Raw genomic sequence first — 21,481 nt, 5'->3', positions numbered from 1 at the left:
TTGAGTTTTAAAATGAATTTATTAAAGAATATTATTAGGAAGGCAACAACGTTTGATTTGTCATTAAAAAAAAGTCTGTTTCTTCATGCTGCAGAATATAGGTAATATAAGAGGCTACAGAGTTACAAGCATCTTGCTACTGGATTCTCTGATAGTATAGCACAGTGTAGTCGTTTCTGCAATGCTAGAATAAATAAAGTCTCTTCTATGCTTCTCTTTAAAAAGTGATGAATAACAACAGAAGATGGCATAAAAGAGCCATTTTTCTATTCATTCTGTAGTATTGGAGCCAGTATCTAGGAAACAGGAGAGAAAGAGTAAATTCAAGGAGCAATTTAATTTTTAAAATAATACCTTAAAAATAAAACAAGAACTAATCGTGGTGATGATTTGAGGGGTGGGGAAGAAGAGGAGAAGCTGACCATGGAAATACCTAGAGGCTTAAAAGAACTTTCCCTTTAAGACAGAAGTAAAACAAAACAAAATGCTTAGCTCTCCATATTATGCTAGAGAAAAACTACATACTACATTTGATTTATTAACTGCTAATAACCATACTTTTTCCAAGTCCTTTACTATCCCAAAATTTTATACCACAAGGGCTGTAAGATATAATCAGAAGAGAATTATATAACTTAATTCCTAGTGAGAAACACACCAAAATTCTAGCTTCCATCACTTTTATTCTGCTGTTCTATTAAGAACTTAAGTTTACTTCAGAAAGCTGACTTTTAGGACAAATGAGCTTATTTCATAGTAGCACCACATATATCTGATACCTAAGGAATGGTATATTTTCTTAATTACTTCAACTTCTGAATGCCAAACCATTTGCTTTAATTTTGGAAAGAAAATTTCTAAAATTGTATTATTTTCTGCTGACACAGAGTAATGGCACACAAGCTAAGCTTCTCTTGAATACTCAATAAGGCTTTCTTGGAAGATTACTACAATGTGTTGTAGAAGGGCAAGCTACTCAGGAGCCACTGCAATAGTTGAGGCTGATCTGCTGCTTTTCATCCAGTTAAGTTTGAAAAAACCAGATAACTTGTATCTTTAAACAGGAGTAATATACTTGAGGACCACCACAAACTGGGAGCCCCTGTAAGTAAAATACCTAAGTTTACTCAGAGGCCTTCTTTACTGACTTTGTGGTTTTTCTCTATGTTTCTAATGATTTAAAATGACACTTTACTAGTCTACATCTGTGCTGTCCAATATGGTAGCCACAGGCTAACCATCTATAGCTATTCAAATTACTTAAAGTTAGCTAATGAAGTTAAATAAAAATTAAAGCATTAGATTTCTCAGTTGCCCTAACAAAATTACAGAGTAATCAACTATGTTTGAAAATGATTCGCAAATGTATATACGTACATATGTATATTACTGTAAAAATATAAGACTAGGTTAGGTTATACAAAAAATCATTAAAAATGTTATCTTCAGATAACATCAAATGTTGTTACAAATATTTTCCTCCTGCATGTTTTTACTGTCTCTACATTTTTTTTCAGTGATTATTTATTTAAAAATCCCAAATATAGAGAAAAAAACCCAACCCATAACCTGAGAAACGAAGGGTATTACTTTCTACACATTTATCTTTCTCTTGCTCCCCCCTTCTTTCTAAAGGTATTACATATGTGTCCCTATCTCCCCATTGCTGCCTCCCCGCCTTGGTGTCTGTGTCCATTGGTTATGCTTATTTGCATGCATATGAGTCCTTTGGTTGATCTCTCCCTTTTGCCCCCACCCACCCCTACCTTCCCTCTGAAGTCTCTTGCTTTTTAAAACTCCCTTTCTTGGACAGTCTTCTCTATTTAATTTCAGGAATAGCTGCTTTAAACAGATGGTTCAGATGATAAAGTAAAATTAAGTACATATTTAAAATACAATTAGCCAAAAGGAAAACTAATCATGGAACAGAAAGCAGAGAGGTATACTTTCTGAAGCACTGAAGGACCTGAACAAGTCTCTTGGTTGGCTGTGGAAAATACACCAGCACAGATTAGAAATGGATACTATTATAATTGATAAGGTTCTTATGGTTAATTAAAATCTTAAATAACCATCTTTTAAATATAAAATGTGCAGTTATCCAGCAACACAGAAACCATAAGGTAAATTGTCCAAATTAAATGCTTCCTTAAATAGGTGGTGGTGAAAAAGCCTGATGAATACTTCAAATCTGTAGCTGAAATCTCTCCACACTTCCAACTCAATCTTGAAGTAGTCTATGTGTCACATGAAATATCTATACTAAAGTTAATTTGAAATCTGGAATTCAGAATCTAGCTGAGAAGCCAGTACTCTTTCTAGGAGTGGATCACTGACAGCTTTCCATCTTAGTTTCAGATGAAGATTTTCTAAAGACTCATTAAAAACAAGATTTCAAGTAGCTTTGCTTTCACAGTAATTAGGCGAACACTTACTTTTACCATCACAGGCTACAATTTTCACTTTATCCACTTTAATAAGTTCTGTCACCTCTCTGAATTCAACATCATTCAATACAAAAGTCCACACATTATCGCAGAATCTGTATGTATTTAGAGAGCCCTTTAAAACAAAAAATTTAGACATAATATGAAGTCATTTTTCCTCACATTTTCCTCCAAAGCAATTTGAGACTTAGCCACCAAGTACAAAATTCTTAAAATAGTATAATTCTTTAATATTTACCTTGCTTAATATTTTCCTTAATTTTCATCCTAACAATTTTTTAAAAATCCCTAGATAAACTTGCCAAGGGAAGAGTTTAAATTTTCCATGAGCAGACTATTTTCAACGCTGTAAGTCTGTAAATTGCTTACCTGAAATCTGAAGAAAGCTGTATTGCCTACTAGAACTCAAGAAAATTTGAATCTGTATTTCTACTGCCCTCATGTGGCTAAATCATGAAAGTTCACTTGAATTTTTTTGTAAACACTGTTTAAAAGAACATATATCATTGTGTACGTTAATTCTCCAAAACTGTACAAAACATTAATTTTAATTCTGTGATTCAGGCAATTACTGTATTAGCCACAACAACAGACTACAATATTATTGTCCTGTGTAACTAATATTCTTCTAATGATTTTCTTTTTTTTTTTTTTTTAGGAGCAGGAGTTGGAAAAATATAACCTTACTGGATTACTCTGTCACTTACCTTCAAACCTGCAGATAATATTTTAGGCATTTGAAATCTCACTAATTCTTCAGGGAAGGTAGCCAAACATACATAGGTTAATTTGTGAAACAATGGAATAAAAAATATCAAAAATAAACTTTGTATCTGATGTTAAATGGATGAACTTTAGTATCAAGTACTAAGTAAAAATATAATTTTGTTATTATAAAACATGCCACAAAATTTGATTGAGCCATTTCTTCATGACTAATAAATATATAGGGGTCCTAAGAACCACTGTTGAAACAACCATTGGTACAGGCTACTAGGTTTTGGAAAAAATATCCTTACCCTGAAATTGACTCTGTTCCTGACCCTTTGAGCCAATGCTGAATTTATAGCCTTATCAAACTGAAGTAGTACTTGAAGGGCAAGTTGGGGAGTGATCTGTTGAGACTGAAGAAAAGTAAAGGTCATACATCAGAGGAACATGAAAGACAAAATAAACAAAAACATGAATTATCATGAAAAAATCTCACTGAAGTTAACCAGAGCCTCTAAGCTCACACCCCTTATTTTCCTTTGCCATAACTGACAATTAGTCAATCAGCCTGACAATATTTTCTTGCATTATCTTGACACAACCTAATTTTGAAAAGAAAACATGCAGTGATACTGCAATGCCTGGACAAAACTTTGACTCATTTCTTATGGTATCTGGAAAGAGGCATTTGATAAACTGAAGATTTACCACATTTCATTTAAATAAAAAACATATGACCAATAATACATTTTTAAAAAATCTAATAAATCTCATTAAATATATAAAAGCAAATGGAAATACTTAATGTTCTTAAATGAGAGATTAGTATAAAAATTCTCTTAAAATTAAAAATTCTAATTTACTTAAATCTCAAAAAACTTAGAAAATTGCTCAAATTTAGCTTAAAGCTACATAGAATGTCTTTCATATATATGTATATATATATATGTGTGTGTGTATATATATATATATATATATATATATTGAATATATATATGAAGAAAATCAAAACACTAATCTTTAACAAAAATATTTGAAAATTCAGATATATGCAACTACATCATTCAATCATTACATTTTATGATTCATAGTAGTTTGGTATAAATGCACAGGTATTTGAGATTATTAATCTGAATACTGATTTACTGGGCCAAATAATCTGATATTGAACCTCTTTGCCTGGAATCCTATATAATAAAGATGTAATATGCAAATGGTCGTTACGCTGTGAAGTGTAATGACCCACCGAATAACCACCAGATCATGGATCAGCAAGAGGGTGGGACAGTAAGCTACAAGCGGGCAGCAGAGAGCTACAGGAGGGGGAAGGGCAGGAAGCTATGGAGGAAGGGTGTGTGTGTGTGTGTGTGTGTGTGTGTGTGTGTGGGCGCGCGCGCGGAGGGGGCTACAGTGAGCTACTGGCTACAAGCGGGTGGTGGGGAGCTACAGGAGAGGGCAGGGCAGCGAGCTATGAGGGGTGAGAGGTGAGGAAGGGGGGCGGGGGAAGCTATAGGGAGGTGTGGCAGTGGGCAGAGAGCTACTGGAGAGTAGCAGTGAGCTACTGGCACATGGAATTGTGCATAGGGCTACTAACAAGAATTATTATAGACCCCTTTAAATAAAAATGCTGATTTTTAGTCTCTTACCTGTATGAGCTCATCGAGGCTTTCCTGAAGACTGTTTCCCAAAGTGGTATTTCTATATAACTGATATGCCATGGCTTAGAAGGAAGGGACTTTTTCTTATTCAGTCTTGCATTGATGTTCTAAAAATTTAATATAAAAGTATTAAAAAAAAAACCACTATAAATTATGTATGTAAAGTCTCTACATTCTAACATATACGATTAGAACTCTTAGAAAATGAAAATTACTATACAATAATTTTAGAATTACAAGGACTAGTTAAAAATGATTTTCCAAATTATGTTATTTTGACATAGGCATTTATATTCCTTTATACAAAGTATATATATATTACAATTATTAAAATGTACATACAGTATTTATCATTTCTTTCAAAAATTTACCTTTTGACTTAGCCTAGAATTTACCATGTACAATTCTTTCCCCTTTCTGTCAAGTCATTGATTCAGACAATATTTAGATCACATTTGCATGCCTTCCCCTTCATTTTCCTGTTCTCTAAATATTTGGTATTTATAGAGCACTTACCAAGAGATAGTACTGTGGTAGGTACTAGGGAAAGGAAGATAAATACACATTCCTGACCTTAAAAATTATACTCAGACATATAAAAAAGTTAAATTCAAAAGAGAGAAAGAACGGTTTTACAGATATATCAAGTACTATGGAGGCTGACTATGGACGACTGAGTTGGTTCAAAAAAGCTTCCTAAATCTTCAAGCTAGTGTTTAGCCAAGCAAAGGAGGAAAGTCATCCCAGGCTAAAAGAATAGAATGGTTAAAGCCAGAGAAGGGTAAAATAATATTTTGTAAAGAGAACTATAAATTGTTCTGTATTATTACGGTACAGGTATGAAGTAGTAAAAGACGAGTTTGAAAAAGATGGCATGGATGGATTTGTTCTATCTGGAGAAGAGAAGGGTTTCATAGCGAAGGTAATGGGGAGCTACTAAAGCATTCTAGGTAGGAAAGGTCATGCAAATTGGCAGCCAAATGAAGAATGTACTTGAGAGCAAGATTAGAAAGAGAGGCGGGGCCCTGGCCGGTTTGCTCAGTGGTTGGAGCATCAGCCCATAGACCTGAGGGTATGCCAAGGGCATGTAGTTTGGTTGCAGGCTTCATCTCTGGTCCCAGTCAGGGTGTGAACAGGAGGCAACAAATCAATATGTTTCTCACATCAATGCTTCTCTCTCACATCAATGTTTCTCTTTCTTCCTTTTCTCCATCTACTCCTTCCTCCCTTCTACTTTCTCTTAAAAAAAAAAAAAAATCAATAAAAAATCCCCAGGAGTGGGGTGGGAACCTGGTGGAGGAGACCAATGGTGGGGGGAAAAAAAGGAACATTTGTAATAATATGAACAATAAAAACTTATTAAAAAAAAAAAAATCCCCAGGAGAGATTTTTAAAATATATATATTTTATTGATTTTTTACAGAGAGGAAAGGAAAGAGATAGAGAAGTAGAAACATCGATGAGAGAGAAACATCGACCCACCGCCTCCTGCACATCCCCCACTGGGGATGTGTCCGCAGCCAATGTACATGCCCTTGACCAGAATCGAACCTGGGACCCTTCAGTCCACAGACCAACGCTCTATCCACTGAGCCAAACCGGTTTCAGCAGAGATTTTTTTATTTTATTTTATTTTTTTTAATAGGAATGAGGGATGAAGACTCCAAGAAAGAAGGTGGCAGTAATACAGATTCAACTAATATTTACTGAGCTTCTGCTGCATGTTTGGTATAACATCCCTGAACTCATGGCACTTTCAGTTTAGAGATGGACAGGAGGAGATATAATCAAGGTCTAATCATCAGTCAGAACTCAGCAAAAATGGCCAATTATCAATCTTCACATCACACACCTCGTGATATACTAGGTCATTTCTGCCTTCTTGAAGCCTTTTCTTTGTTTTTCGTGTTTTTTGTTTTTGTTTTGTTTTGTGGGGAGGACCCCACAGTCACTTCTCCCCCCCACTTCACTGGATACTGTGTATTTCTAGTTTTCTTTTGCTGGTTCCTCCTCAGTAACCCAACTACTTAGTACCTGAAGGCTTCTTATGTCTTCTCCATGCTTATTGCTCTAGTTTCCCCTTGTTGCTATATATAATGAAATTGTCTACTTGGCATTGGATGGAATTATCATATACATAGGTGACTCATATTAAATTTGTCAAAACCAAATTCCTGATACTACCCCTCCAAAGCTTTCTGCCTTCAATTTGCTCACCTCAGTCAACAGTAGACAGCTCCAAAGCCTTATAATCCACTTTAACTTCCCTCTTTCTCTGCATCCCACGTCAGCCAATCCTTTCAGTTCTTCCTTTTACTAGTAAATATAGCCGGAACCTGACAACTTTTGCCATCTCCACTGCAAACACTAAGTCACCATCATCTGTCACTGATTACTGTCATAGCCCAGTAAGGAGTCTCCCTGTTCCTACCCACCTCCCACCTCCAGAGCAGCCACACTGAGCCTTTTGAGTCATAAAATCAAACCACATCACTCATTTATTAAAAAGTCCCGATGCCAGCATCTTAGCTGAGTAAAGAAGTTCTTTTAATGGATAACAAAACCTACATGATCTGGGCCCTCTTCCACTAACTCTCAGAACTTTTCTTTTTCCACTTCCTCATTTACTGGCTCCAGGCTGGTCCTTTGTTCTTCAATATAGCAGATGTTCCTGCTTTAAGACCTTTGCACTGGCTGTTTTCTTTGCTTTGAACTGTATTCTCAGGTTCCTGCATTGTTCATTCCCTCATTTGATTCAGAGTGCTGCCCAAATGTCACCTCATCAGTAAGGACTTCTGTAAAGAATTATTTCCCCATCAGTTTAAACCAAAGGATTATCTCCCTACCGCTTATGCTTTTTATTCTTATTCATATTATTAACCGAGGCTGACATTTTATACGTTTATTCTGTTTTCATCCACTAACAGATTTTCCATGAAGTTATATATTTACCATCTAGAACAATGCACTATGTATTCAATATACAAGGTCAGCAAAAGGTTTTACAGGTGGTGAGTATGTGAAACACAGTTTATCATTGTATCATTACTTATTAACTAGAGCCCTGGTGCACAACATTCATGAACTGGGGGATGGGGGTAGGCGAGGAGGGGGGTGGGTGTCCCTCAGCCCAGCCTGCACCCTCTCCAATCTGGGACCCCTCGAGGGATGTCCGACTCACAATCCAGGACTGCTGGCTCCCAACTGCTTGCCTGCCTGCCTGATTGCCCCTACCTGCTTCTGCCTGCCAGCTTGGTCACCCCCTAACCACTCCCCTGCCTACTTGATCTCTCCCTCAACTTTCCTCCCCTGCCAACCTGATCTCTCCCCCAATTGCCTCCCCTGCCAACCTGATCTCTCCCCCAACTGCCCTCCCCTGTCAGCCTGATTGCCCCTATCCTCTTGCTGGCCTGATCTTGTCCCCAACTGCCGTCCCCTGCCTGCCTGATCGCCCCTAACTGCCTCTGCCTTGGCCCCCACCACCATGGCTTTGTCCAGAAGGAAGGTGGACGTCCAGAAGATGGTTAACCTGGTCTAATTAGCATATTATCCTTTTATTAGTATAGATTATATAGGATAGGTTTGCTTAAATTGGAAGGAAAACCCTTTCTCAGAGGGAGGAGATGCTCTTGGCGGACAAAAGTACATAACCCCTATATCTGGACTGATAGCCAACCATATGCACTATACTGCCAAAGTGGTCATTAAAAAATTGAACTGCTTTCTTACACCTTACACCAAACAGCTATTGCCTTTAAAACCCCTCCTAAGCCCCCACCTTAGGTTCTGCCTAAGCAGTTCACCAGATTAGGTTCTGATTGATTAGTTTCTATGCCAGTCAGTGTCAGAAGCTCTGCCTCCTAGGCAACCATTGGCTCCTTGCAGTTCACCCAGATTTGGTTCTGATTGGTCAGTTTCTAAGCCAGTCACCATCTCCGGGCCTGATCAGCAGCTACCCCTGGCTTCTGGCGAGTGCTCTGAACTAACCTTTTTTTGGGGGGGGTGGAGGGGTGGGGGGGGAGAGAGAGAGCGGGGCCCTGAGATAGGAAAGGGTTGATCAGCTCTTGCCTTCCCCCACCCCCCTCCAGGCCTCACCAGCAGCCTGGGGCAGCTGCTGATAAGCCCCCCCCCCCCCCCCCCCCCCTCAAGAGATCAGCAGTCAGCCTGCTCACTCGCCAGTCCCCACTCACCTGAGCCTGCTACACACATAGCCTGGCGTTTGGTCGTCCCTTGGATTGTTCTGGGTACATTACGTACCCTGGCTCTTTATATATATAGACTAGAGGCGTGGTGCACGAAATTTGTGCAATGTGTGTGTGTGTGTCCCTCAGCCCAGTCTGCATCCTCTCCAATCTGGATCCCCTCGAGGAATGTTGTGCTATACTTGAAGGAATTAAGAGAACCAAGTTGATACTGGGGAACAGTGTTCCAGGGAGAAAGAACAGCCTTTACAAAGACTTGGTTCTCTTAATTCCTTCAAGTATAACACTTACTTAAGGAGGCCTAAACTGTCATATTTAAAAGCCAACTCCCACCTCTACTCTGGAACTTCCCAATCCCCTATTCCTGCTATATTTTTTTGATGGCACCATCACCTTCTAACGTTACATAATTCACCTATTTTATTTGTACTTTGTATCCTTCAATAGAATGTAAATTTCTCCGGGGCAGGGACTTTTATCTGTTTAGTTCACTGAAATTAAACAGATCTAAAAGTGCGATTTTCAGCCAAAACTGGTTTGGCTCAGTGGTAGAGCGTCGGTCTGCGGACTGAAAGGACCCAGGTTCGATTCCGGTCAAGGGCATGTACATTGGTTGCGGGCACATCCTCGGGAGGGGGTGTGCAAGAGGCAGCTGGTCGATGTTTCTCTCTCATCAACGTTTCTAGCTCTCTATCCCTCTCTCCTCCTCTCTGTAAAAAATCAATAAAATATATTAAAAAAATAAATAAAAAATAAAAGTGCGATTTTCAACTGGTGTGTCACAAGAATTAAAACATGCAATACCTGACTAGTTAGGGGCATTGACTTCTCTTCTCTTAGATTGTCAAGTAAAAAAAACAAAAACAAAAAATGACAACAATAGCTGTCTGGTGTGAATGAATAAAAATTATACCTGGGGGAAAAAGAGGAATAATTGTATTAATCTGAACAATAAAGATTTACTTAAAAAAATTATACATATTTTTTTGTTATATCAGCAAATATATATATATATATTTTTTTGGTGTGCCACTGAATTTTACTAATTTGTTTATGTGGGCCATGAGATGAAACAGGTTGAAAATTGCTGCCACAGATGAAACAGAAATCAAATTTTCAGGAATAAACCCAAACCTATTTAGTCAATTAATCTATGACATAGAGGCAAGAATGAATATACAATGGTATAAAGACAGTCTTGTCAATAAATTTTGATAAAACTGGACAGATACATGCAAAAGAATGAAACTGGGTCACTTTCTTACACCATATAAGAATAAACTCAAAATGAATTAGACTTAAATATAAGACCTGAAAACATAAAACTCCTAGAAAAAAACTCTTAGTGGCTATACCAGTTTACTATCTACCTACAGTAAGTGAGGATTCCCTTTTCTCCAGTAAACTCTTTAACATTATATAATATGTTAGTATAGTATATCCTTGACCAAGGGAAATAAAAGAAAAAATTAAGAAATAGGACTACATCAGCCTAAATAGTTTTGCACAGAAAAGGAAACCATCAACAAAATGAAAAGATAACATGAAAAGAAGAAAAATATTTGCCAATTACACATCCTATTAGAGGCCTGATGCATGAAAATTCATGCACTGAAGGCGGGGGGAGGGGGGAGGGAAGGGGAGGGAGAAGAGATGGCGGGGGTTCCCCTCAGCCTGGCCTGCACCCTCACAGTTCGAGGCAACCCAGCGATCAGGGGAAGGCAATGCCTCATCACACCTCTGCTGCTGCCACTGCCGGCAGCGCAAGCCTCGGCCAGCCCTGGTTACCTGAGCTTCCGGCAACCCTGGGAGGTTGGGCAGCCACATCCGAGGCTGCCTGCACCTTGGGCTGGCCCTGGTGGCTGAGGGAACTGGGGGACTCCAGAGGCTGGAGCACGCACAGCAAGCCCGGGCGACCATCTTTGAGGACAGGGCAGTCAATTAGCATATTCCCTCTTTATTAGATAGAATAAGAAGTTAATATAAAAAAACCCATATACACACAAAAACATAAGGAACTCATGCAACTTAACATCCCAAACCCAAATAATCCAATAAAAAATGAGCATAGAACCTGAATAGACATTTCTCCAAAGAGGATGTACATATGACCAATAGACATATGCAAAGATGCTCAGCATTACTGATCATCAGGGAAATACCAATTAAAACCACAATGAGGTATTACCTCTCACCTGTGAGAATGGTTATCACCAATAAATCAACAAATAAGTGTTAGTGAGGACTGGAGAAAAGGGAATCCTCACTTACTGTAGATAGATAGTAAACTGGTATAGCCACTATGAAAACAAGTATGGAAGTTCCTAAAAAAATTAAATAGAACCACCATATGTCCCAGCAATTCTACTTCTGAGTATTTAGATAAGAAAAATACAAAACACCAATTCCAAAAAAATTTATGCACCCTATGATCATTGCAGCATTATTTATAATTGCCAAGTTATAGAAGTAACCTAAGTGTTTATCAGTAGACAAATGGGTAAAGACGATGTGTACATATATACGTACTATGGAATATTACTCAGCCATAAAAAAATGAAATCTTGCCATTTGCAACAACATGGATGGACCTACAGGGTATTGTGCTAAGTGAAATAAGTCAGACAGAGAAAGACAAATACTATTTAATTTAACTTATATGTGGATTCTAAAAAAACAAGTAAACAAAACAGAAACAGACTCATTGAGAGAACTGAAAGTTGCCAGATGGAAGAGGGATGAGGGAGGAGACCTGAGCACCTGGAGAAACCCATGCAGGCATGGGGAGAACAGACAAACTCCACACAAACAGTGATATTGGCCTGGAACCAATTTTTTTCATCAACATTATAATCAAACGACTTTATTTGAGGTTTTGAAGTATACACAATAAAATACTATTCAGCCACAACATAAAACTAAAACCTTGCCATTTGCGACAACATGATGGACCTTGAGGATATTATGATAAGTGAAATAAGTCAGAGAGACATATGATCTCATATATGGAATTTAAAACCCCAAAACAAGCAAACATGCAACAGAGTGATGGTTTGGGAGGGGGGAGAAGGGGAAGGACGGCGGGGCGGGGAATTGTCCTAAGGTTACAGACTTCCATTTATAAAGTTTATAACATATAATGGGGATATAATACACAGCAGCGATTTTCAACCCTTTTCATCTCATGGCACCCATAAACTAATTACTACAATTGTGCGGCACGCTGGTTGAATATCACTAAAATATAGCATGCTGACTAGTATTGCATATTTGAAAGTTGCTAAGAGAGATCTGAAAAGTTATCACAAAGAAAAACAAACTTAAAACTATGGTGGTGGTGGTGGTGATCATTTCTATAACATATACCATCACTTGCGTTAATGATTTTAGATCTTAAAAATTCCTTTGCAATGTTGAAACATTTTAGATATGTTATCAGCCATACAAATCTACTACTCTTTCATTTTGCAGTTTAAGGAGAATTAAATGAGAAGGTCCCTCATTTGGAAGTAACTCAAAGTCCTAGTCCCTGATCAAAGTACCCATTAAATGCACCCGTTTGCCGAAGTTCGCACTGAATGGGAAGGCGGGCTGCACAAGAATGAGCGAAGCGGGACCAGAAGGAGGGGGCGCGCTCCCCGCCCCCGGACCCTGAAGACGTTCACCTGGCCGCACCTGGCCAAAGCCCGGCGCGGGGCTGGGCGCAGGCCTCCCCGAGCGCCCTCCGGCGGGCGCCGGGGGAGAACGAGCCTCCCTCCACCTCGCTCCCGGGGACCCGGCACTGAAGTCGGTAACAGGTCGACCCGGGGCTGGGGAGCGAAGGGCCTCGTCCTCCATGCAGCCCTCGGAAGACCCACGCGGCCGCAGCCCCGGCACTGGGAGCGGGGCAGGGGGCGCGGGCTCGGCTCACTGTACCTGTGGGCAAGGCGCTGCCCGCCGCGGAGCAGACAGGATCTGCACCGCCGGGAGCCCAGGAGGAGGCTCCCACCACCTCTCCCCACCGCCTCTCCCGCCGCAGCACAAACCGCAGAACTAGGCCAACGACCCGGAAGTGCTCGCAAAACCTGGAAGTGGCGTCACGGCGAGGCCAGGAAGGCCCCGCCCACCAGCTCCTCCCGTACGCTACTCCAGTTCTGCGAGGGGAGGGCGGAGTTGTGGCGAGAGGAGGGGCGTGGGGCCCATGGACAGGTAACCATTTCCAGTAATTCACCAGGTTAATAAATCGTTCATAAGGGAATTATAACTTTTAGAAATAAACTTTTCCACTGTAAGATGCACAATTAGGAAACACAAGGCAGTCATATTTTATGCCTGAGATGTGTTCAGCGTTAATACTGTTTAAAACCTTGCAATGCTAAACTTAAGACCAATTCTTGGAATTTACCATTCAAAATAGGGCTGCAATTAATTTAGCCCAGAAAGCTTTCAGTTTGTGATTCATGAAGAACTTTAATTTGGGAGGATTTGTATTTAATATTTGTTCCAAATGCAAGACAAATACTCATATAGGGTGTCCATCCAAAATGTATACACTTAACAGCTGATATCTCAATTGATGTTTCTTTTTAGATTTAACCCACTGGAATTAATAATTATCCAAGGTGTGTATACATTTTTGGGGAAACCCTGTATTTTGAGTCTATATAAACCCAAACGCTTTCCTATGGAATAAAAGCATCAGTAATGTGCAGAGCTGTTTGCCATTAAGTGGCTGAATAGTGATTAAGGAGTAAATGCAAAATAAGTGCTACGAGATGGGTTCTCCAAGCAGGTCTATAAGCTATTCAGGTTGTCATTTGTACCATGTTTTCAGCCACTTACTGAACAGATTTCATCATTGGACTGTCCACTAACCAAAAAAATTCTAAGCTATGAAACACAAAGTTTGGTTATAGTTAACATTTAATGGGGGAAAAATTTGTAAAATAGATGATGGTCTAACCACTACTGTGCACCTGAAACTAACACAAAATAATGTTGAATGCAAACTGTAATTGAAAAATAAAATAAAAAAACCCCTTCATTACAGAATTATAATACACACTTAGAATTCAATTTAATCAGATCTTGTCAATATTTATAAAAGATCTTAAGAATTTTAACAAAATCTGGGAATTTACTTAATAAACAAACAAAAACGTTAATATTAAAATTAAAAGCACCACCCTGGACAATAAATATGAAGCAGCACCAGATTATAATAGGAAAAGAATCAAAAGTAACGGTCTAAAACGATTTGAAAGACAAGATAACTCAGTGTAAAAATCCAGTAGCATAATGGAAGACGGAAAAAATGTGATAAAATGAGACAAAAACAAACTTTCCAATTAATTTATTTAAATTCATTAACGTTGCAAAAATACGATGTGCAACAGATCAGGACACAAGTGACTGTATTCCTAAACAAAATATTACATCTCCTTAGTAAATCAATACCAACCCTAGTATTTCTAACAGGGACCACATAAACATCTTGCACACACAACCATCAATCAGAACTGAATTTCTCAAACACTGTAAAAAATAAAAGCACTAAGCTAGACAAAAGCATCTGAACGGTAGTAAAATGATCACAGTACATTAATTTAGTTTAAATGGCAACATGTGAACCAATGATAAGAAAAATATTTGAATTTTTGAAATACATATCAAAGTGTGTTAGTATTGAACAAACCCTGAATTTTGTTCTATTTGAATGCCCCAAGGGCTATGCAAGTTAGTGGCCTTGAACAGCACCAATATTTACTAGCTAGGTGTATGTAAATGAACTGTGTAAGGGGCAAACTTTAGAAAGTTCATATACAAAAAGTGCAGTGGAGTAGCTAATTTATGTTTTCCAAGTTCCTCCTTATCCAAAAAAAAAAAAAAAATTGAAACAAACTTTTAAAATGCAAACGTCTTAGCTTCTTGTAGAATGTCTTATAAGAAGAATCAGACAGCTATCTGAAATGGACAGCTTACTGTAATTCTTTAATTTGAAAGAATTAAACCTTGATTTTCATCTGATGTTTGATTTATTAAGTGCTTCATGTGAACTTTTTGTAGCATTTTTTAAAGTAGTTCTCAAAGCGTAAGAAATTAAGTAGCTGTCATATACAACAGTTACAGTTCTGTTCAAATTTTAGTGTCACTTTTTACTGCTCAACACATTACCTTATTTTCAATTACTATTTAGAACTTTAAAGGAAAATTGCATTACAGGGACTCACCATTGGTCTAACTCAAATTCATTCAGAATCTTGGGACAGGAAGAGGAGAGTTAAAGGCCAGTGGGTAAATTCTGTTCTTGGAACACTGAGTAGATGGTCTCCTACACTTCCCTATCCTGCTGACTTTCCTATGCAAGTCTAAATTCTTGACTCTCTCAGCAGCTCAAATTACATAATTCCTATTCCCTATGACAAGATAAAATCTAATAGATTTGGTCTGTTACTGTAAGTACAATAATTCCTCTACCCATCCTTCTGAGAATTATAATCCATTCTCAAAAATCTGAATATGAAGGGGAAAATATAGGCATGAAAACAAAAAATGGGGAAGCAGTCTCTTATTTTTAGCCTAACCCCTCCTCTCTTCTGGTTGAACCATATTAGCAATTTTCCATATGACAGAGGAAAAGGGAATGAAGCTGCTGTCACATTATATACAACCTTACCAATCTCATTAGCAAACTGCCTGTTCTGACATATCCTAATGCTAATTTATCTATCAATTGAAGAAATCTAAAAAGCCACTGCTTGCATTAAATCACTTTCAAATTCCCTGAGCATTCATATACAAACAGCTAAATAGCAACACTAAAGAGCCATTTACAAAGTCTCTATCAAAAACCAGACCTCTTACTGTTTTAAATTCTGGAATTACAGTTGAAGAATTCCTATCTAACAAAATATGCTTGTCAATCAGCAGATTTCAGTATTCAGTGCAGTTACTAAATAGTGATGTCTATTTTGGAAGACTATATTAATATTTACCAACCATGACATATGATAAATAACCTAGTCCTAAACTTTAACTTGCACACTATAAATTGCTGACCCTCTTTGTTCAAACTTGCTTCCGTATGAAGGGAAATAGCAGAAGAAAATATGATTTATCATTATGAGTATTATCAGCCTTTCCCCCTTCGCATATTCTGTGTTTAGCATGAAGATTTTCCTGCTGGATACTCAAAATGGTACCAACAGCTACCAGTTCTTCCTGTAACAGGAACACATTCAGTGGCATCTTAGATAACAGCTAACTCTTTACCCCTTCATAGTTTTCTTTTACTTCCTTGTTTTCTTTTCCAACTACCTGCTGGGCTCTACTTAGAATCATATTTATTACCTATCCCCTGATTTCCAGAGTTAGGGACTATTAAGCTTAAACTATGGGGTCAATATAGCATCTTTTGTTGGTGGTACTTAAAAATATAACCAAGCAGAACACAAATTACTTTATATGAGAAACTACTGACTAAAAAAAGGCACTCAGAGCCCAAGTATCACACAAAAAGTAAAAGATTCATCAAATTAAACCAGTTAAGTTAGATCCATGACCCCAGCAGAAAGATAAAGTAATATATGTACTTTGATCTCGGTCAACAGTGGAGAATTAAAATTGAGTGCTTTGGGGGAAATGTTAAAGAAGCTAAAAATTACAAATTTAATAAATGCTTTTATTCTAACCTACTTAAGTCTTAAAATTTTGAAACCTTTATTATGGGGCATGTCCCTGTGCCAGATTCTGTTAAGGTGTAGGCTGGTTAGAACAGGTATCCTTTGAATCTAGTTATTCACAGCACGTCCCTTTTGTTACATTCCAGTGTTATCACTGTACCCTCTGACTCTTAATGTTCTAATAGAATACAGGCTAATTCTACTTTTAAAAATTATTTAAAGAACACATCATTTTTGTAACAAGCTGTATCTGTAGTTAGAAACAATGATTACAAAAGGAAAAGTCAATAAACACAATAAAGTTGAAACTGAACTGGGTACTTGATGTGGAGGGAAACTACCTATTTTAATAAAGCTCAGTCCATTTTGAGCCAGATGAACACTAATAGATAAAAGGTTACGTAAAGCACTTTACAAATATAGACTCTAATCACAATTAAATTCAATGTTATTCTTTATTCATAATCCTTATATAGTGAGGTCAGAAGGAATACCTAAATTAATGTTAATTTGGTGTTTCAGTACAAAGTGTTTCTAACACTTGAGCAAGTAATAAGGGTTTGATTTTATTCAATCTAGTGACATTAGTTTGGGATCTGCCTATAGCTGCTGGATCCAAGTTGTCAGGAGGCAACTGAGGGCCATCTCATCCTGGTATCCTCCAGAATCCCCCTTAATTGGACTTAAGTTAGCATACAAGTTTATGACTGAAGAGGACAAAAAGTAAAGAAAAATTGCATTTTGTAACAGGAACTTTATACTGAAAGTGGAAATGGTAAAAGCCACGTGTCTTCAGTCCAGGATGGAATAAATCTTTAAAGTTTAGCTCTCATCCACTTCAATTATGCCACTCCAGGGCACTTTTGTAAATTACCTTATAAGAAGGACTAGAATGTGATGTGACCTCAAATTAGGAGTTTACCAAATGTCTGAGTCACATAAGTATATGACAGAACAGTAGACCTATCGGCTCTTTTAGGATGACTTTGTGGGTAAATTTAGTTCTTTTTGGAGGCATAAGTACAATTGATTTCAATGTAGAGACAAGGTATTTACCAAATTAACCGAGGAGTTATATGCTATATCAAATGAGTCATCCAAAACAGTATAATACAATGATGCTCTAAGATTTAGAAAATAGCTTAACTTATAGGAAATGTGAAAATACACTGTATCTGACTACTTACTAAGCCCAAATAACTGATATGGAAGTATTTTGATAAAGTGCCCACATTGGGAGCAATTAAAAAAGCAGCTCCTGTTTTCCATAAAAAAGTGACAGTGAATAACTCATCATGTTCTCCGAATAGTACACTGCACCCACACAAATTCATAACAGTGATACCCTGGACACAGCTTATTTCACATTAGTGAACAAATCTAAGATTTTTATAAAGGTCTGTCTTTTGGCCAGAAAATAAAATGTCCCATATATACATATATGTACAAACCTCAATTCTTAGCCTCTTAAATTTTCCAGTTCTAAAACTGGCTTTTAAAGTTGTCTTTAAATTTAAAAAGGAAAAAGTGTGCATTACACTTATAATTGTGCTTCTGAATTAAGGAACAATATATGTTAAGTGATTTAAAAAGCTTAGGATGGTACTAATCTACTTAGATTATATGCATGACCTTTGGGTATTCATGAGAACCAGTTTAATAGTCCCTATCCCTATGAGCCACTTCTTTTTTAAGTTACCCACGAAATGTAGTTAGCATTTATAAAACACAAAAATTCTAACATGCACTTTACAAAACCATGGTCTTATTTATCTGCATATTCTTCCAAAAGACAGGTATACATTAAAAAATATCGTCAAAACATAAAAATATATATTATCTCTTTCCTTGACCAATTAGGCATATAAATATTTTACTGAAGAAGACGCATCATTCAATAAACAAATGCAAAAACCACTTTATATAAAGTGTGGTTCTCTGCTTTAAGCAATATAAAATACAAAATGACTACAATATCATTAGCTAGTAAAGAGCTAAATTCAAGAGATTTGCAAACCAAAACAGTAGTGAACAGTTCCTTATACAAAAGTCCATTGAGAAAAAGTCAAGTCGATTTTGTAACAGGTTACATAAAAATCAGGGCCAGTAAATGCATTATAAATGCAAAAAAGAGCACTGCTTCATCAGCACATTCTTCAGTCTTGTTTGGACTAGATGCCAAACTTACTGTTCACTTTTTGGTTCATCTTGTTTTCCATTAAGCTCTTGATCAACTCTGTTTAATGAAAAACAATATAGATAATAAAACACTAGCAACTGAATAATTTTCTTCTTAAAAATAATGATTACTTTTAGCATAGAATTATTCTGTTAAAAACAAAGCTTTGCCAAGAAGCAGACACAGTGAAAAGGTTACCAAACACTTTCCCAATAAAGAAAGATAATTTTTAAAGTCAAGAGAATACTGACAAGAAACCTAACTGCTGTTTCTTTTAAAATTATAAAATACTTACGTACAAATGCACATAACCTTTATTAAAAGTTCAAATTACTGAACTTTACATCTTGAACAGTGCATAGTGAAATGTTGGATTGTAACATAGCCGGGGCAGGGATTTAAGTGAAAAGCAATGGTAGGAAAAACAATTCTTTTAAAGATGATTTTGTTAAGTGGTATATTAAAATGCCACTACAGTCATGCGCCAGGTAACGATGTTTCAGTAAAGGATGGACCACATATATGACAACTGTCCCACAAGATTGTAGTGGAGCTAAAAATTCCTATAGCCTAGTGACACTGTAAGGCCATACCACACATGAGACAGTCATGTCCTAGTCCTTCACCTTCACTCACCACTCACTCACTTCCAGTCCTGCAAGCTCCATTCATGACAGCTGACCTGTACAGGTGTACCATTTTTTATCTTTTACACTATATTTTTACTGTACCTTTTCTACACTGTTTCCCCGAAAATAAGACAGTGTCTTATATTAATTTTTGCTCCCAAAGATGCGCTAGATCTTATTTTCAGGGGATGTCCTATTTTTCCATGCACTAGGTCTCATTTTCGGGGAAACATGGTATGTTTGGAATTATTGAGACAAAACAAGCATTTACCCCTGTGTTACAACTGCCTAGTATGTTCCGTATCAGTACAGCAATATGCTGTACAGGTTTATAGCCTAGAAGCAATAGGCCATACCATACAGCCTAGATGTGCCATAGGGTGTACACCTAGGTTTGTGGATGTCCACACAATGACAAAATAGCCTAATGACACATTTCTCAGAACACATCCCTCCTGATCGTTATGTGACGCATGACTGTACTTCACCACTCAGTTTTGTACTGTCCTTTTCATCAGTACTCACTCATCACAGAGATTTCACTTAAAGTAAGCTACCCCACATTTAGACTGATAACTTTTGGTTTTAAAAAACATGCCCCTCTATTTTTAAAACTTGAATATTATCATTTTCAAGCTAACATGGATTTATGAATTTTTTAAGGTTAAGCTTTATATAAAAACTAAAAAGTGCCTAAAAGATATATACATAATGATTCTATTAAGGTTAAACAAAAGTAAAAAAAAAAAAAGAACATAATAAAAAAACCACAACCAATAAAATAGTAGTGTTAGGTTCCAAAAATACATTTAAATAAAAAGTACAGTTCCACTTCGTTTTTCTGATGCCTAAATCTGATAACTAAATACTAAGAATTTGGTAAAAATGTACAATACAGGTTTCATCAATAAAGGCAATTCATTTTAAAATCCATGAAGCAGATGGCTTCAAAATACTCTACAATTACAGATTATATTTTTAATTTCAGCCCCTTATCCAGCAAATGTACACCAATGCCTAGAAAGGAACGAGAAATTAGCAGATCTAAATATCACTGTCCATATCTGTGTTAAACTATTTGATAAACTAAAGTGTCATATAGAAATGTAAAGCTATTATTTTAACACGTGGTCAACTGAATTTTTGCTCATCAACAGAGACAAAGCATGTCCCAAGTTAAAAATGTTCAAGTTCCAATTACTTACAATTGGTTCTTTAGAATGGTCAAAATGATAACTACATAAATCTCTCACCTTAACTCTTAAGAAAGTTTGCATTAAACTGCATCTCTAATTTAATTATCAATATTTTAAGTCCATTAACAAGTTAGATCCAAATCCTACACTTTTAAAAATTACTATATAAAATGTAGCTGTTTTATACCCCTGCCTTTCATCTTCTATGCCAAGGTATTAATAGATAATAGTTTGTTATGCTCAAAGCAGAAGTATTCAAAATTAAATTTAAGATGGAAAGCGGGGTGTTTTAACTATTAAATGGTACATTGATCTTTTAGGTATTTTATCACATGTAGAATCTGACTGGTTAGCAGGCCATTTAAGCATACAAAGAAATCAATGTTGGTTAGCCAAAGAATATGTGCATTTTAAATATAATTATTAACCCCAGGAAAGTAAAATAACTTCTTTAAAAAGTATATAAATAATTTGAAAACACAAGATACAGATTAAAAAAGTATGGTAAAGATAATAAAATATTAAAAACAATTGATTTTTCAAATTGTACTCTTAGTAATTCCTCTGGTTTACTAGTATTTATACCCAAAAGGAGGGAGCACAGGCTGTGACCTTTAATTACTAATTGGCAATAAATATGCTGTTAAAACAGAGTAAATCCAAGCAACAGGCAGCATCAGGAACTTTGGATTCACTCTGCATTTACATTCTGGGGTTTACTTATATTTACAAATGCTATTATCTTTGTCTACAAGCTAACCAACCAGTAAGGAAGAGTTAGTCTGTGCAATGCAAATG

The 21,481-nt window shown here is 36.9% G+C and overlaps 2 protein-coding genes across 7 annotated transcripts in view; both read right to left on the bottom strand.

Moving 5' to 3' along the window:
* Positions 1-4,923, bottom strand: GTF2A2 (general transcription factor IIA subunit 2). The gene is made up of 4 exons (XM_036440184.2): positions 4,805-4,923; positions 3,467-3,571; positions 2,436-2,562; positions 1-296 (listed from the first exon to the last, which is right to left on the bottom strand). Exons 1-4 carry the CDS (start codon positions 4,874-4,876, stop codon positions 271-273), a joined length of 330 nt encoding a protein of 109 aa, XP_036296077.1. The 5' UTR covers positions 4,877-4,923; the 3' UTR covers positions 1-270.
* The window catches only part of BNIP2 (BCL2 interacting protein 2), a 37,517-nt gene continuing 16,036 nt past the window's right edge, over positions 1-21,481 (bottom strand). For 5 of the 6 annotated variants that reach the window (XR_006741716.1, XM_036440164.1, XM_036440146.2 and 2 more), the window contains one exon: positions 14,336-18,915. Coding sequence is in view for 4 of the 6 variants with exons in the window: in XM_036440164.1 (XP_036296057.1) it covers positions 18,864-18,915 (52 nt within the window). In the remaining 2 variants the exon portion in view is untranslated. Of the gene's footprint in view, positions 297-3,466; positions 3,572-4,804; positions 4,924-14,335; positions 18,916-21,481 lie in introns of those variants that run through there. The other variant, XR_004988422.2, reaches the window with a different exon arrangement.

This window comes from Pipistrellus kuhlii, unplaced genomic scaffold (genome assembly GCF_014108245.1).
Source record: "Pipistrellus kuhlii isolate mPipKuh1 unplaced genomic scaffold, mPipKuh1.p scaffold_m20_p_1, whole genome shotgun sequence".
Taxonomy (NCBI): domain Eukaryota; kingdom Metazoa; phylum Chordata; class Mammalia; order Chiroptera; family Vespertilionidae; genus Pipistrellus; species Pipistrellus kuhlii.
The sequence above is the reverse complement of the archived record's forward strand: the minus strand, read 5'-3'. Positions and strand labels throughout refer to the sequence as shown.